General features: G+C 38.1%; 1 protein-coding gene across 1 annotated transcript in view; it reads left to right on the forward strand.

Annotated features, from left to right (window-relative positions):
• Window positions 1–16696, forward strand: part of ERP44 (endoplasmic reticulum protein 44) — a 95174-nt gene that overhangs the window by 27857 nt on the left and 50621 nt on the right. The window contains exons 2-4 of the mRNA XM_047829969.1: window positions 10391–10463; window positions 12403–12442; window positions 16541–16656. Coding sequence (XP_047685925.1) covers window positions 10391–10463; window positions 12403–12442; window positions 16541–16656 — 229 coding nt within the window. The remainder of the gene's footprint in view (window positions 1–10390; window positions 10464–12402; window positions 12443–16540; window positions 16657–16696) is intronic.

Below are 16696 nucleotides of genomic sequence, written 5' to 3' on the forward strand. Positions count from 1 at the left end.
ACACATTGAGAAGATCAATCCCATTTCTGAAAAGCTTTGGACTTTTCTGTGAAGGTCAGACTACTACATTGTCTATTCTAGGTAAATTAGTTGATCCCCTTCCTTTTTTTGTTTTTTGTTTTAATTCCAGTACAGTTAACATATCGTCTTGTATTGGGCTCTCATCCCGTTTTGAGAATACAGTGGGGAACCAAACACACAGATGACATCGACTTTTTAATTATTTATTTATTGTTTGTTTGTTTATTTAGAGAGTGCGAGTGGGGGAGGGGCAGAGACAAAGGGAGAAGCTCCATCCTGCAGGCTCCCTGCGGTCAGTACGAGGCTCCAGCTCCCGAAACTGCGAGACCATGACCCGAGCCAAAATCAAGAGTTGGACACTTAACTAACTGAGCCACCAAGGCACCCCATCAATTTTTAAAAAATGTTTATTTATTTATGTTGATAGAGTAGGGGAGGGACAGAGAGAGAGAATCCCAGGGAGGCTCTGCACTGTCAGCACCCCCATTTTTTTTTCTTTTAGTATAGTTGACATAAAATGTTACATTAGTTTCAGGGGTACAACATAGTGGTGGGACAAGTTCATACATTATGCTGTGTCCACCACAAGTGTAGCCACTACCTGTTACTATACAACGCGATTCCAGTGCCGTTGACTGTGCTCCCTATGCTGCGCCTCTTCTGTGACATTCTCATTCCATAACTGGAAGCTGTGTAGCTCCCACTCTCCTTCACCCATTTCCCCCATCCACCTACCCTGTCTCTGATGATAACCATCAGTTCTCTGTATTTATGGGTCTGTTTCTGCTTTTTATTTGTTTTGATCTTTAGGTTCCACATATAAGTGAAGTCACATGATACTTATCTTTCTCTGACTTATGTCACTTAACATAATACCTTCTGGGTTCATCCATGTTGTCACAAATGGCAAGATCTCCTCTTTTTTTTTTTTTTTTTTAATAGCCGAGTAATGTTCTGGTGTGTGTGTGTGTGTGTGTGTGTGTGTGCGTGTACACGTACTGTACCTTCTTTATTCCTTCATCTATGGATGGACACTTGGGTTGCTTCAGTATTGTGGCTATAATAATGCTGCAATAAACATAGAAATGCATATATTTTTTTGAATTGGTGTTTTTGTTTTCTTTGGGTAAAAACCCGGTAGTGAAACTAATGGATCATACGGCATTTCTGCTTTTAATTTTTGAGGCGCCTCCATACTGTGTTCTACGGGGACCCCAGCAGCATACATGCTCACCAACAGTGCACGAGGGTTCCTTTTTATCCACATCCTCACCAGTACTTGTTATTTCTTGTCTTTTTTATTTTAGGCATTCTGACAGTATGCGGAGATATCTCATTGTTTTGATTTGCATTTTCCTGATCATTAGTGATAGTGATCATCTTTTCATATGGCTTTTGGAAAATGTCTGTTCAGGTCCTCTGCCCTTTTCTTTTGAGCTGCAGTCAAGAGTTGGACGCTTAACTGACTGAGCCACCTAGGCACCCCTGCCCATTTTTAATCAGATTATTTGGTGTTGGTTTGTTTTGTTTGTTTGTGGGGTGTGTTTTTGTTTGTTTGTTTCTTTTTGGTGTTGAGTTGTATAAATTCTTTATATATTGTGGATATTAACCCCTTACCAGATATATCATTTTTAAATATCTTCTCCTATTTAGTAGGTTGCCTTTTGTTGACCATTTCCTTCCCTGTGCAAAAGCTTTTTATTTTGATGTAGTCCCAATAGTTTGTTTTTGTTTCCCTTGCCTTAGGGAAAAATGTTGCAAAGGCCAGTGTGAGAAATTACTGCCTGTGCTGTCTTCTAGGATTTTTATGGTTTTGGGTCTCACATTTAGGTCTTTAATCCATTTTGAGTTTATTTTTGTGTATATTGTAAGAAAGTGGTTCAATCTCATTATTTTGCATGTAGCTGTCCAATTTTCCCAGCACCATTTATTGGAGAAACTGTCTTTTCCCCATTGTATACTCTTGTCCCCTTAGTCATGGGGGGACTTGTGGCCAGGTACTTGTGGGTTTATTTCTTAGCTCTCTATTCTGTTCCATTGATCTATGTCTATTTTTGTGTCAGTACCATACTGTTTTGATTAGTGAAGCTTTGTAGTACGTTGTGAAATGACATCAGTTTTTTTTTTTAATGTTTATTTATTTTTGAGACAGAGAGAGACAGAGCATGAACGGGGGAGGGTCAGAGAGAGGGAGACACAGAATCTGAAGCAGCCTCCCGGCTCTGAGCTGTCAGCACAGAGCCCAACGTGGGGCTCGAACTCACGGACCACGAGATCATGACCTGAGCCAAAGTCGGACGCTTAACTGACTGAGCCACCCAGACGCCCCGAAATGACATCAGTTTTTTTTTTTTTTTAATTTTTTTTTCAACGTTTATTTTATTTTTGGGACAGAGAGAGACCGAGCATGAACGGGGGAGGGGCAGAGAGAGAGGGAGACACAGAATCGGAAGCAGGCTCCAGGCTCTGAGCCATCATCAGCCCAGACCCCGATGCGGGGCTCGAACTCACGGACCACAAGATCGTGACCTGGCTGAAGTCGGACGCTTAACCGACTGCGCCACCCAGGCGCCCCAATGACATCAGTTTTAATGGAAACCCACGCTTGATCAAATAACTAATGTGCAAGAAAAAATATGAATTGCAACAATATATTTTTATTTTCTATCGTTGTTTCTACTGGCAGAATTTGAGTTTAGGGATTATATTACCTACATTTGAATTATTCTTTGGGTATAGAATTTATTTTCCCAAACATGTCTGCACCCACCATATTTTGACTTATTTAATGAGGAATGGTATAATTTTTCTAATGTTTCTTTATAAAAGCAGACTGGTTCTGACTTGTCCAAAATTTGTGTCATTTGGCCAAAGGTTGTATCACTGAGCAGTTGAGGGTTAAAGTAGCTTGCCAGGGTTATTCTATACTTAGTTCTATTTTTCCCCTCTCTTTGAACTTCTAGTTCATTATAATGCTTCTGGGAATACTAACAGTGAGATGTGCCTCAATTGATACACAGCTTCAAGGCTCTTACAGTGCTTGTCAGCCTCAGTCTTTTCTCTCTGGGGACCTTTCATATCTCTTAGCTCCTTGCAGACGACTGAAAAATCTCTATGCTTCTGTTGCCTGCCAGCTTAATGCAAAACTGAGAGTCAGAGAAGTGGCCCCAGGGAGGAGAAGCAGCCTGGGTCCCATGGCATCAGGACTTCAGGTAGTAGGCTGGTTTGTCAATTTGGATTAGAATGGAAAAGAGCTGTTGCCTCGTACATTACTTATTTCTTGCTATAGGAGAGACATAGTGTGTAAAGGGCTTTAAGAGTCTCCTAACAGAAAGGCAGGAAAATGAAAGATTTAGCAAAAATACACTGAGCTATTACTGCAGAATGCCTAGCAGATGTAATGTCAATTGAGAACGGTAATGCCACATGGAAGGAAACATTCTCTATTAAAGCTTCCATTTTATGCCAGTAATTTTCATGCAGAAATCTCTATTCAAGCAGAAGGCACTTTAAAAAATTAACATCTTTGTAAATTTCTAATAAGATTACAGATTCCACATTTTTCTAAAATCACAGTAATTTGCATGTCAATACAGACTTTTCACAAATGAGTCTTACATGTTCTTGTGTTCATATTTGAGGACCATAAACATTGTACAGAGTTTAAAATGGGTTTACATACTTGCCTGGAGAGTTGGAGCCTTTGCTATCTAAAGCAGTGCTGCTTTGTCCAACTTCAGCTCAGGTCATGGTCTCACAGTTTGTGAGTTTGAACCCCGCATTGGGCTCTGTGCTGACAGCTCAGAGCCTGGAGCCTGCTTCAGATTCTGTGTCTCTCTCTCTCTCTCTGCCCCTCCCCCACTCACTCTCTCCCACCCTCCCCCCTCAAAAATAAAATAAACATTAAAAAAAATTTTTTTTAAAGCTGTGCTTCTTAAACTTTGTGTATAGGAATCACTTGGGGATCTTGTTAAAGTGGAGATTCTGATTCAGTAGGTCTGGGGCCTGATAGTCTGCATTTCTCACAAGCTCCCAACTGATGCCAGTGCTCCTGGTTCAGGAACTATTTGAATAGCAAGGTTTTAAGGTATTCAGCTTTAAAAGAAACACTTCTTGTTTTCTAAACTCATCAAATTATGGTAATAAAACATTTAAGGCAAAGCCTAGCAAATGCTTTGTGACTATAAATCTTGCTAACAGAAATAATACCCAATCACCTCTTCTGCCTGATAGTTTATTAGATTCTGGTCCTAAAATAAGACAGTATAAGAAATATTAGAAGTTTATCCACTAATGTAACATGGCTATTCTTGTGTATTTTTGAGAGAGAGAGTGTTCATGCGTGCAAGCATGAGTTGGGGAGGGCGAGGAGAGGGACAGAGAGACTCCCAAGCAGGCTCCATGCTGTCAGCGCAGAGCCCAAGGCAGGGCTCGATCTCATGAACTGTCAGATCATGACCTGAGCTGAAATCAAGAGTCGGACACTTAACCAACTAAGCCACCCAGGTGCCCTTGCTATTCTTAAATGAGGGTGCTGAAGTGCTATGTGCTGAAGTGTCTAGAAATCACATCAGAGTATACCTGTAGGGGAACCTGAAGAAGGTATGCCTAGGAACTCAGGACAGCACTTAGTGATGTAGAGGGCTTTCTGCAGGAGGCAGGAAGATCACATCTGAGGTTCACTCTAAATTTGGCTCTAAATAATTACCTAGTACTGTGCTCTTCACCATTACATAATTAAAAACAAATTTTAATAGGCTTCATTCTTATTTGATAACCTTATTATCCTCAAACATGTTAAAAATGTTGGCTGTTCCCATTTCTGAACTTCTTTCCCCCATTTCTCACCTCCAGCACCCTCCCTCTAAATTCGTAGTGTATTAACATCATCTATCTTCTCATTCACTTTGTATGTATTTGAGTACTCACTGTATACAAATAGGGTGTCGTAGTAAATGGATCTGTGGTATACAAAATTGAATAAGGTGCAGTCTCTTTTTCAAGGTACTCAGTCTCCTGAAGGAGGTATGATAGCACAAGTAATCAGTGTGAATAATAATCTGTTAGCACCCTCCAGAAAGTGCTCTGTGGGTTCAGAAGAGAAATGAATCACTGGGTTCTGGGATCATCAGGAAAGCCCTCATAGAAAAGATAGCTTTTGAATTAGGTCTTGAGAACTAGATAGCCCTTCCTAGCTGTTCCAGGCAGGACATTGTAAGAAGAAACTGCACAAGGAAAGTATGGATGCAAGAGAATAAGGAGACACATTTTAGTAATTGCATGTACTATAGACCCCTTGCATTTTGGATTCATAACTTCAGGATTTGTATTGTCTGTTTGTGAGTGACCATTGAAGGGTTTTCCTGAGCTACTGATATTATTCCCTTGTGAAGAGCCTCGTATATCAAGTCCGTGGGTGAGGTTAGTAATTGGTTCAGCAGCATTCGTATCTGCATCCATCTTTATTCTTTTCTCTTATTTCCTTTTACTGTATTTCGTGTGGGAAGACATTACATACTTATTAATAATTTGGGATTTGCGAGGAGCTTGTTATAATTCCTTTCCATTGCCAAAGGTCTCCTGCCAGTATGGTGACCATATAATTTATTGCCCAAACTGGGACCCACTTGAAAGGAATTGTGCTGTTAGTGATATTCCACAGCAACCAGGCATAAACTGGGTTTGTCTCAAGCAAGCGAGAGTATATGGCCAACTAGAACATTCCCGTTAGTTGGAGGATGGGATATGAATGGGGAGCAGTAGGATGTTATTTAGGAAAGCAAGTTTGTGGATGGTCCTAAATGCCAGGTTCAAGGTTTAGGCTTTTATACTGTAGGCAGAGAAAAACCCTTGGAGGTTTTTTTTTTGTTTGGTTGGTTTTGTTCTTGTATTCTTTTGGCAGAGGGTTTGATATATGCAAAGCAGCTTTTGGAAGGAGGAGTCTGGCCTCTGTGGGCAGATTAGATTGAAGGGAAATGCTCGATTTAGGGAGTGCCATAGTATTCCCTTTAAGGATATATTTGAACAGTAGCCACTCAAATGGTCTTCATGTATAAGGAAAAATTGGTAATTTATATTTATTTGTATAATTATGAACAGAGAAGCTTTAATAATTCACTTCCAATATATGTTATTACTGATGTTAGCTCATACTTCTGAAGAAGATCCTGTGGGATTAGCGTCTTGTTCAGTTAATGTTTTCTCAAAAGAGGAACAGTACTGGGTTTAGCAGTGAGCGCTAGAACATTCTGTCTGCACTAGTGTTATGCATATATTTACCTTAATATTTTAACAATTAAAATTTTACTTAACACTGAGAGTGCTTAATAAAAATACCTTCACAAAATTTATTTCTAAAAAACTATCTTTTGCCTTGTAACCAATCTTTTATTGTATCTTGTTTCAACCTGATATCTAATCCAGAGAAGGTTTTAATTTCCACTAGCATGCATCTCTCCTTTTTCTATCCCCACCCCATGGAATGGGTGAAACTTTTGAGAAAGGAAAGTTTTTTTTTTTTAAGTTTATTTTACTTTTTAATTAATTTTGAGAGAGAGTGCAAGCAGGGGAGGGGCAGGGAGAGAGGGAGACAGAAGATCCAAAGTGGGCTCTGCACTGACAGCAGCTAGCCCAGTGAGGGGCTCACAGTCACAAGCCGCGAGATCATGACCTGAGCCAAAGTCAGACGCTCACTCTACTGAATCACCAAGGTACCCCGAAAAGGAAAGTTATTTTTTACCAGGAGAATCAGACAGCTATTCATGGAAGAGGAAGTCAGTCTTTGAAGGATTGATTCTGCAGTAGTGGAGAAGAGAACTTTCCAGGTAGAGGAAACTATGTTTGCAAAGAAGAGGAAGCAGAAAAATTGTGGGGTGTGCTTGGGGAAAAGCAACTGACTGCTGGGTGGCTTCAGAAATGCTATGGAAATAACAGCTGGCACACTGGCATCACTAGCCAGTTACGTGGTCATGGAGGACACAGGGAAATTGAAGAAAAGGAATGCTTTTTTTATTCTTTTTTAAATCTTCTTTAATGTTTATTTTTGAGAGACAGAGACAGAGTGCTGGTGGGGGAGGGGCAAAGGGAGCAGTAGACATGGATTCAAAAACAGACTCCAGGCTCTGAGCTGTCAGCACAGAGCTGGGTGTGGGGCTCGAACTCACAAGCTGTGAGGTCATGACCTGAGCTGAAGTTGGACACTTAACCAACTGAGCCACCCAGGTGCCCCAGGAAAGGAAAGCTTTTTAATTCCCAAGGATTTCTTAACTTTTAGAAATCTTTTTTTTTTCTTTTTTAAGTTTATTTATTTTGAGAGAAAGAGCACAAGTCGGGCAGAGAGATAGGGAGAGAGAGAGAATCTCAAGCAGGCTCCATGCTGTCAGCACAGAGCCGGGCATGGGGCTCTATCTCACCGTGAGATCCTGACCTGAGCCGAAATCAAGAGTCAGACGCTTAACCAACTGTGCCACCCAGACACCTCTTAAAAAACCTGCTAAGGGTAGAAAATACTCTTTACTTGTTGAAGAAGCTTCTATTTAAAGGTAGCCTATCACCCTTTTTTTTTTTTTTTTTGATGAATTAAGGTGCAATACCATTTTTTACCGATGGGCCTTTTATGTAATGAGATCATGTCACTAGACACATCTCAGAGTGAAATGTTTAATATTTGGTACTTATTGCATGTGGATGGAGTTATGTAGTGACTTCTAGATGATTGGAGATTCTTCTCTGTTGGCAAGAAAAAGAGGTAATGAACTGAAGAGAATGACCAACTTGTAAAATATTTCCTAAGTTTATGTCTGTGTATTTACATATGTTGTGTAAATATTTCATCATTAGAGGGTAATATTCTCCATGTCTGTTAAGATCTTCCATATTCAAAATGTCTTTGTAGGTTTTTGCCGTTTCTTTGAAAGAAAATACATTTAAAAGTTTACTTCAAGTCTTAACTTTTAGATGAATGATTACCCTCCTCTCTTCCTGGTTTAGAGCTACTTGTCTGTATTTTACTTAAGCACTATAGAATTTGACACATGAAGATGTTTCCCTGGAAGAATTCTGTTTAGGCTTAGGGCTGACATGAAAAGAAACAATTTGTCAGACTAGTGGAGCTTGCTAACAATTCAAATAAACAGCCTGTCTTTTCCTTTACACTGCATATTAATAAAAATGTTAATGATAAAACACCTCCTTTACACCCTACAGGGTGCAGAGATGATTGGGTCAGAGACTGTTTTCTTGCTTTGGGCCCTCTTAAACATAGCTGCTAGCTGAATGTGGCTTATCAGTTGCATGGTTATTGGTGCCATGTTTCTAAAGTAACAGGTATTTAATGCAGCCAGGTTGAGTGTTGCCTCGATTTTTTTATTATCTGGCATTTAAATACTTTTGCCATGTAAATATTTCAAAGTAGAAAGCAGTTAAATTTAGAATATACTTCTTTGTAAATGTACTTTGATGGATAAGTAACTCTTCAAAAATGGGGTTACTTAGATCATACATCTGAAGACTGTTATCTGTATTTAACATTTTTCTCCCCTCCTTACTACCACAGTTTTGAGAGCTCCTGATGGTAGAGCATACCATGCCTTATGCATTTGTGCCCTTGGTGCCTAGTAGATACTTCATAAATGTCAAGTTATTTAATGATGACTTTGATAAAGACCAACTTTGTTGCTTAATTGTATATTTTTGCTTCACCTTCTTGAACTTTTCTTCAACACACAATTCACTGTAAAATTTTGTATCAGTATATCTGGATTTCTTAAACACAAAACAGGCTCAAATGGAGTTACTTACGCTAAGCCCCATGCTACCAAACTAAGACTTAATTACAGTTTTAGCTCTCCCAGAAATGGAATTTTAAACCAGTCAGCCAAGAAATACCTGATCAGCACTAGTTAGGTAATATGCCTAATAGACTTCTGCCATCCCCAAAAGGAAAGTGACTTTCAATGACCAACCCACTTTTTTTTTTTTTTTTTTGCCTAGTAAAACTTCCTTCTTCCCACTCCTTTTTTTTTTTTTTTAAACTTTATTTCTGAGAGCGACAGAGAGAGTGAGAGTAGGGGAGGAGCAGAGAAAGAGGGAGAATCTTAAGCAGGCCCTGTGCTGTCAGTGCAGAACCCAACGTGGGGCTCAATCTCACAAACCGTGAGATCACTCAACTGATTGAGGTACCCAGGCACGCCTCTAGTTAATTTTTAAGGTGTTAAAAATGATGCAAGTAGTTATATATGTCAAACATTCAGCGATTTTAACTTACGTAGCTTACTTTTAGTAGAGTATAATTTATTGGTTGCAAGCAGAAATAGTAGTCCACTGTTGGCTACTCAATTTTGGTAACTTGAGAATAAGGCTAGTGCTGTTTGGCTTTTTCTAAGAAAATAATGAATGTATAGAGATATTTCAAATAATTAGCTGGGCTTGTTTGCATATCAGCATCAACATGGCTCTTTGTACCATTCAGAAATTGAATTGTTGGTGAAGTAGAAATTTTTCGAGTGGTAACTGTAGGGATTACTACAGCGTCTGTGAAACAGGTGGGCAGGGGAGTAGCCATCAGTGCCTTACCAGGACCCCTGACATTAGTTGTCATTCAATAGCTGTGGTTCAGTGAATGGATTTCCTTAAACACAAGGTGTATTAAAGATGGAACCTAAAAATAAAATACACTAAGTGTACTGCCTTTTAAACTAAGTGAACAGTTGCTAGTTTAAAGTTGAATCTTGTATTTATTTTGCAGATGGCAAGCTAATACTGTCTTTGATAAACTTGAAATTTGGTTTAATGGTTTGGAAGCAGAAAATTCTTACTCTCTTTTAATAGCCTGTCCCTTGACACATTGTTATCACCAGTATGTGAGATGAGGCAAGAAAGGCTTCTGGTTCACAACTTAAAAGTCTTTCTTGAATTCTTATCTTTATCATTTTGTTTTATCTTAGAAACATGGTAGGGATAGAGTCAGCAAACTTCGCTTTAGTTTGTATTCTTTCAAAATTGATAGTAAGCCAGTACATTTTTTTCTTGTTGCTCCGTAAAGTTCTTGAAATATTAATTTAAGAGAATGAAAAAATTCTTAATTTCTCAATTGTTTAGAAACAATTGCTTTTGTGTTTTTGGATATATAGGAAGTCTTATTTATTTGATCAGTTTCTAGGCTTAAGAAGTTAGTATTTCCCCTGTTTCACTGATCTAGTGAAGGGTTAAAATAAAAATAAAGATAATAAAAATTAAAACCAATTGATCGATGATTTTGTAAATAACAAGTGGAACCAACTTTATGCATAAATTTTCTTTTTATTAGACTTTCTGCAATATTTACCTTTTGTGGAAACATTTATTAATTTCACATTTTTAAAATTTCCAGGTAACTTGGGTTTTTACTCCTGTAACAACTGAAATAACAAGTCTTGATACAGAAAATATAGATGACATTTTAAGTAAGTACCTTGATATTTTTAAAGTACACTTTTCTTCTTTATAAAGAGTTAGTTTATATACAAAAACAAAGTTAAATCCCAATTACTAGAACAGTTTGAGGAGCTGGCATTATGATTATTTCCATGGTTTACTGAATTAACAAAACACTTTTGGTTTTGATTTTCAGTAAAATTTCTTAAAATGTGTATGTCTCCTTTATGTGTTACAAATAAACTTTAATATCATTTTATTTCTTTGTCTTGTCATAAATGCCACCTTAACAATTCGTATTTTGCTAGAGCCTACTTAGATCAGAGGCCAGGAGTCTCCACTGTGCAGTACTAAAAGTTTGTGGTCTTAGGACACAGTCTAGACATCTTTTGTCTTTTTTAACTTTTGACTAATTCACTGACTCTGATATCTTTTATTGTCATTGCTCCAATTAAGTTAAGTGTTTTACTGACTGCTTGTTTGCTGACAGTGTGATTGTGGATACAATTAACTTGCAGGGAAAAGATTTCTGTTTTTAAAAGTAGTAGAGGGAAGGTGAACACATGGTTGATGGAAAAATCACAATTTAGGAGATTTAAGAAAATGTACAATGCATAAATGATTTCTACCTTCTTCTTTTCAAAAGCCCTCCACTGGTTTAAGCAGAACAAAACCAAAAATAATAAAAGTGAAAAGAGTTATTCTTGAGCCTCATATGCTGTTTTGTGTTCTTGGAACTGGTTTTAAATGCTAAAATGTCTATTCCTACACTGTGGGATCTCTTTAGAGCATTGATCTGTAACCTTTAGCATGCATGAGTTACCTGGAGGACTTAATAATATCCGGACTGCTAGGCCTGGCTCCAAGTTTCTAATAGAAACTGCTAGACCCCACCTGAGAATTTGCATTTCTGTAAGTTTCTACATGCTGCAGGTGCTTCTGGTCCAGGGAGTGCAGTTTGTGAACCACTGCTTTAGATGAAGAAGCAAGTGGATAAAAAGTGCTTTGAAGGTAAAAAAGGAAGAAGAGAATTGAAACTTACAAAAAATTCTCCTTTCATTTTTCAAATTCTAGAATAACTTTTATTTTTGTGAGTCAGTGAATTTATCTGAGTTTCTCTGTAGTACGTTTAGTCTCCTGTCTTCCCATCCTCAAATGCAGATGATACTAAGTTATTTTGGCAACAGAGAAGAGCTGTTAAATGGATTGGAAATAGAACATGTACATGTTTTGCAACTTTATTGGTTGTAGATTTCGTGTTGCAACTAGGTGGGACATCTGAGCTGTACAAGAGCTTTCTTTACACATAGCTTAGTTACACAGGTCTTTTCTGTGAAATAGAATTTTCTTGCAGAGTCACTTCTTGGTTTATTCATGTATATGGGAGATCAAAAACTAGATTGTTAAAGCCCAGATCATTCCACTTCACTTTTTTAAATGTTTATTTATTTTTGAGAGGGAGGGAGGGAGAGAGAGAGACAGATGAAGAGACAGAGAGACAGAGCACAAGTGGGGGAGGGGCAGAGAGAGAGGGGGATACAGAATCCGAAGCAGGCTCCAAGTTCTGAGCTGTCAGTACAGAGCCCGATGTGGGGCTCGAACCCACGAACTGTGAGATCATGACCTGAGCCGAAGTTGGCCACTTAACTGAGTCACCCAGGTGCCCCTCCATTTCACTTTTAATGAGTTAGTGGCTTACTTGCCTGATCTGGGTTTGATTCTTCTTTTGCTTTATATTCATTCAGTGAAGGTATAAAGATGGAGAATATAGAGAAAAGGATCAGGGATTCCCACAAATTATGTAACCTATCCATGACCCTGTGTGCGGGTTTCTTAATTGTTATTGTGTATTTTTAGTGGGCCTTTACATAAATGGGAAGAAGACCATGAGGAAAACCAAATCTTGGATTATGTCAGTTACAAAGACATAATTAACTTAGGTTGTTTGGTTTTGTTTTTCAATTTCAGACAATGCTGATGTTGCTTTAGTAAATTTTTATGCTGACTGGTAAGTAATAATCTTATTTTTGTTTTTTGCGGGGGGAGGGGTAATGAAGTTGCATCTTTTAGAGTTTTTCTTTCATCTTGCTACGGGTGTATTTTTTTTGCTAGAAAGGGGTGAGTGGGGAAGCCTTTTTCATATGTGAGATAGTATTGCATACACAAAGTCAATTAAGGTTCATTCACAAAGGGAACAGCTTAATTTGCTGATCGTTTGTATTTTAAGAGAAAAATATATCTGATTCCATTATCCCACATCTTAAAAGTAGTAGCAGAAACTCAAATCCCTCCCTCCTTTTCTCTCTTTCTCTCTTTCACACCCCGCCCCCCCAACACACACAGTACTGCAGTTCTGTATTTTTCCTGTAGGGCGGTGTTTGGAGGTGAGGGTGTGGGTGTGGCAAGTTTAGAAGGAAAAATCATGTTGACACTTTTTAAACATGTATCGTCTACTACTTCTAGGAAGCCTTTATTCCGCCCCCTGTCTAAATCAGATTCTTGTCTTTTGTGTTTATGTAGTACTGGACACCACTTTTTTTTTTCTTACTACATTATTTTGTTTTTTATATTTGTGCGCCAGGAAGAAACATCGAGGATGGAAATAATGTCTTACTCAGCATTCGTGGCATTTAAAACCAGGGCATACTATGTAGTAGATGTTAAAGAATATGTCAAGTGGGGAGCTTGAGCCAGAGAGGTTTGAAACACTCACGTAATCTTTATTCCTAGACCATCTGTATTTTATTTGACCCTTTTACGCTTATTACTGCCTACTGGCTGCCACTGCCCTACTTAAGGCCACAGTCCAGTTTACCCAGATTCCTGTGACAGTCTCCTAATTTGTTTTCTGTGCCTCAGGTCCTACGTGTGTCCATTCTGTTCTCTAAAAAGTAAGCCAGAGTGGTCTTTCCTAAAGTACACACTGAATAAGGTTACACTTCATCTTAAAACCCGTAAATGATGTTCCATTAACTCTAGGTCTAAAGTCCTTTACCTTGACCTAGAAAGCCCCCAATGACCTGCTCCCTTCCTACCTCTACATCTGTATATCTTGCCTCTCTCTGCTCCCACATTCTGTACCCGTTATACTGAACGTCTTTCAGTTTCTGTAATATTCCATATTCTTTAGTCACTGGACCTTTAGTCATGGTATTTTTTCTGCCTAGATGGGTCACTCTTCTCTCATTTAATTTAAGCATTATCTTTCGAGTCTTAGATTAAATGCCACTTTCTCCAGGTCACCTTCCTAGATCAATATTCCTACCCTTATCCCAACCCTTTTTTATGTCTTTCCATAATACTACATGCTCACCTCATTGGGAACACTTGTATGCTGTAGTTTATTTGGTGGCACCTACTGCAGCCTTAGCTTTAAGTTACTGTATCTGTCTTTTCTCAGTATTCGTCCCCAGGCTCTCTGCATAATACTTGGCAGATAATAAGTACATAATAGATATTTACTGAGTGAATAACATATAGTGTAGTTATTTAAAGAACTTCAGTAAAATGTTGAAGATATACAGAGAAAATGCCATTTATAAAATGCATAACCAAGGTAGCATTTTCCAAGGTAAATTAGGATTGTCCACATGTAGCAATAGCTGTAAAATTTGGTATACGATTATCTAGTCCAATCCACTTTAGCAATGAAACTGAGACCCAGAGGATCAAAGTGTCTTCCCAGGGTTACCTGACAGAGTTGTGGCAGAGTTAAAACTGGAACGCAGTTCTCTTATTTGAGGTATTTTGTGTGTTGTAAGAAAGGGAAATAAAACGTGCCATTGACCTTGTCCTAGAAACTGAATTGGAAATGTGGGCTAATTGTAGTTATTTGGGAAAACATATTACCCAAAGAATACCTTGAGTTGTTCATGAATTAGTACTCTTTATTCAATTGAAAAAAACTTAGGCAATTGGCCACAGGACATAGATTTATATTATGTGGTCTCACGGGCTCCATTCTGAGTTCTGTCTGGAAGTTATTAATGTGGCACAGTTTAAGGAAGAATTCTCTAATAGAGCTGCCTAAAAATATGGATATGCCTCGGAGGGTAATGAACCATAGTAGGTCCCTGATAATGCTGTTTTGTGCCAGTCTTTTTATATACATTGTTTTTAATGCTAAGAACTACCTTGCAGGTAGGTATTATAATTTCCATTTTAGGTTGAGGAAATTGAGAAAGGTCATACGGCTAGTAAGTGGTGGAACTGGGATTTAAACTCAGGTATGTCTGACTCCAAAGCTTATTTTTCCCCCTACTAGGTCATACTAGTAAGTACCCCCAAATTGTCCCTGCAAGGACTCTTACCCATTCGGTTGATTTGTAAAGGGTTGATTCAAGCACTAGATTGAAGATTGGATTCAGATGACCCCTAAGGCCTTTGTAATAGATCTGTTGCTTTTGTTATGTTACTTTTATAAATGTAACTTTCCATGTGAATTGGATACATGTGGATGAAGGTATAATATTGTTGATTGACTTTTATTTCATCCTTCCCTTCCACCTTCTGGTATTAAAATTGATCCTGTTTTAAGCATGAACCTGTGCTTAAATGCTTACTGGGCAGCAAACTGGACAGTCTGGAAAGAAGGAGCCCCTAATGTATGTCTTTTCCTTGCCCTTAAGTCAGGAGCCTGTCCAGTAATTGTTTACTAGGCCATATCCTAATTCTTCAAGAAACCATCTATTAGCCTTTGCCTCCCCTGCCCTCCAGCACCATATTTTCAGCAAACTATAAGAAACTACAAACTTGTGGACCTAGCCTTTCCAGTTCCTCCATTCTATCAATTTAATCATTTAACAGACATATTGAAATGCTTACTAGAATACATAGTCAAATAAGACACGGTCCCTGATGTCCACAGACCCCACCCACCTATCCCAGATGGGAGAGATTTAAGAATGCTAAAAGAGGAAAGAGCCACTTGAAAGCAACAGATTGAAGATACAGATTGTGTCTCCTTGCTATATTCTAGGACATCTCCTTAGGAAGTCAGGTGAGTGGGCCAGAGGAGGTATCTACAGAAAGAAATAGGGAGGAGTATAAGAATTTGCATCCTTTTACAGGCTTTACCAGACTTGCATTGAATTGTAGTTCATATGTATGACCTAATCATGTGGATTAAAGAGTTCACAGGCTTCATTTAAGTAAATCTCTTAGTGGAAAAGGGCTCTGGAAGCAATAGTAATAGCAGTTATAGTTTTTTTGTTTTTTGTTTTTTTTTTTGTTAACGAACACTTAATACCTTTTTCATACAAGAATAACTGTTCTAACCCATCTGGCTGTGTGCTCATTTTGATTCTTCTTCTCTTTCTTATCAGGTCCCTTTAATAACCTATAGCATGTTTGTGAGGTAGTTGGCCTGATTAAGGGACAGTCAGAATTAGAAGAAACAAGTTTCTGAAATACTGTAGGGTTTGTGTCCCTTTGTAAAAGTAAGAACAAAACAAACGACAAAGGAAACATGAATAAGAAATCTTGTTTAGGAATTTAGCACTTTTGCTCCTGAACTTAATATATTTGTTTATAGACATGAAAGCCTATTTTAACCAGGGGTTAATTTTGAGGGTCAAGAGTTTAATATACACTATATATCCTTTTCATGCCACTTGTGTATCTAGTATGCTGACTTGCATATGAGATTTGATTGACCTAGTCAAGCGAATCAGTCTAGTATTTGAAATAAACTTACCATCTTAAGGATTTTGTATAGTAGTCTCAAAATATGTTCATTATTTAGAGAAAGCTAATTTCTTCTCTAAATGCCCAAGTCTTAATAGTTATAAGTCCAAGTGGATACATCTTAGAGGGCTTATATCAGACTTGTTTCTGGCCTCTTTGAGAGATCCTTGGCTGTGTGCTTCATTATAGCACATAGCTTCTTAAGCTGCAGAACACCAAAATCTTTAAATTGGAATAGGCTTTGAGTTCAAACTTGCCTTCATCTTTAATGAATGACATTCAGGTCCATGACTAAATTAACTATGTGATTGTCTCAAAAGCTGTTTATTGTACATACACTAAATAACAATAGATGATAACTGAAATAAGATTTTATTGCTTCTGCTTTTCAGTTTTAATTGGTATCCTTCTTTGTGCATAGGTGTCGTTTCAGCCAAATGTTGCATCCAATTTTTGAGGAAGCTTCTAATGTCATTAAGGAAGAATATCCAAATGAAAATCAAGTAGTGTTTGCCAGAGTTGATTGTGATCAGCACTGTAAGTACCTCAATAGGAATTCTGGAACAAATCGTCTCAT

Source organism: Prionailurus viverrinus, chromosome D4, assembly GCF_022837055.1.
Source record: "Prionailurus viverrinus isolate Anna chromosome D4, UM_Priviv_1.0, whole genome shotgun sequence".
NCBI lineage: Eukaryota > Metazoa > Chordata > Mammalia > Carnivora > Felidae > Prionailurus > Prionailurus viverrinus.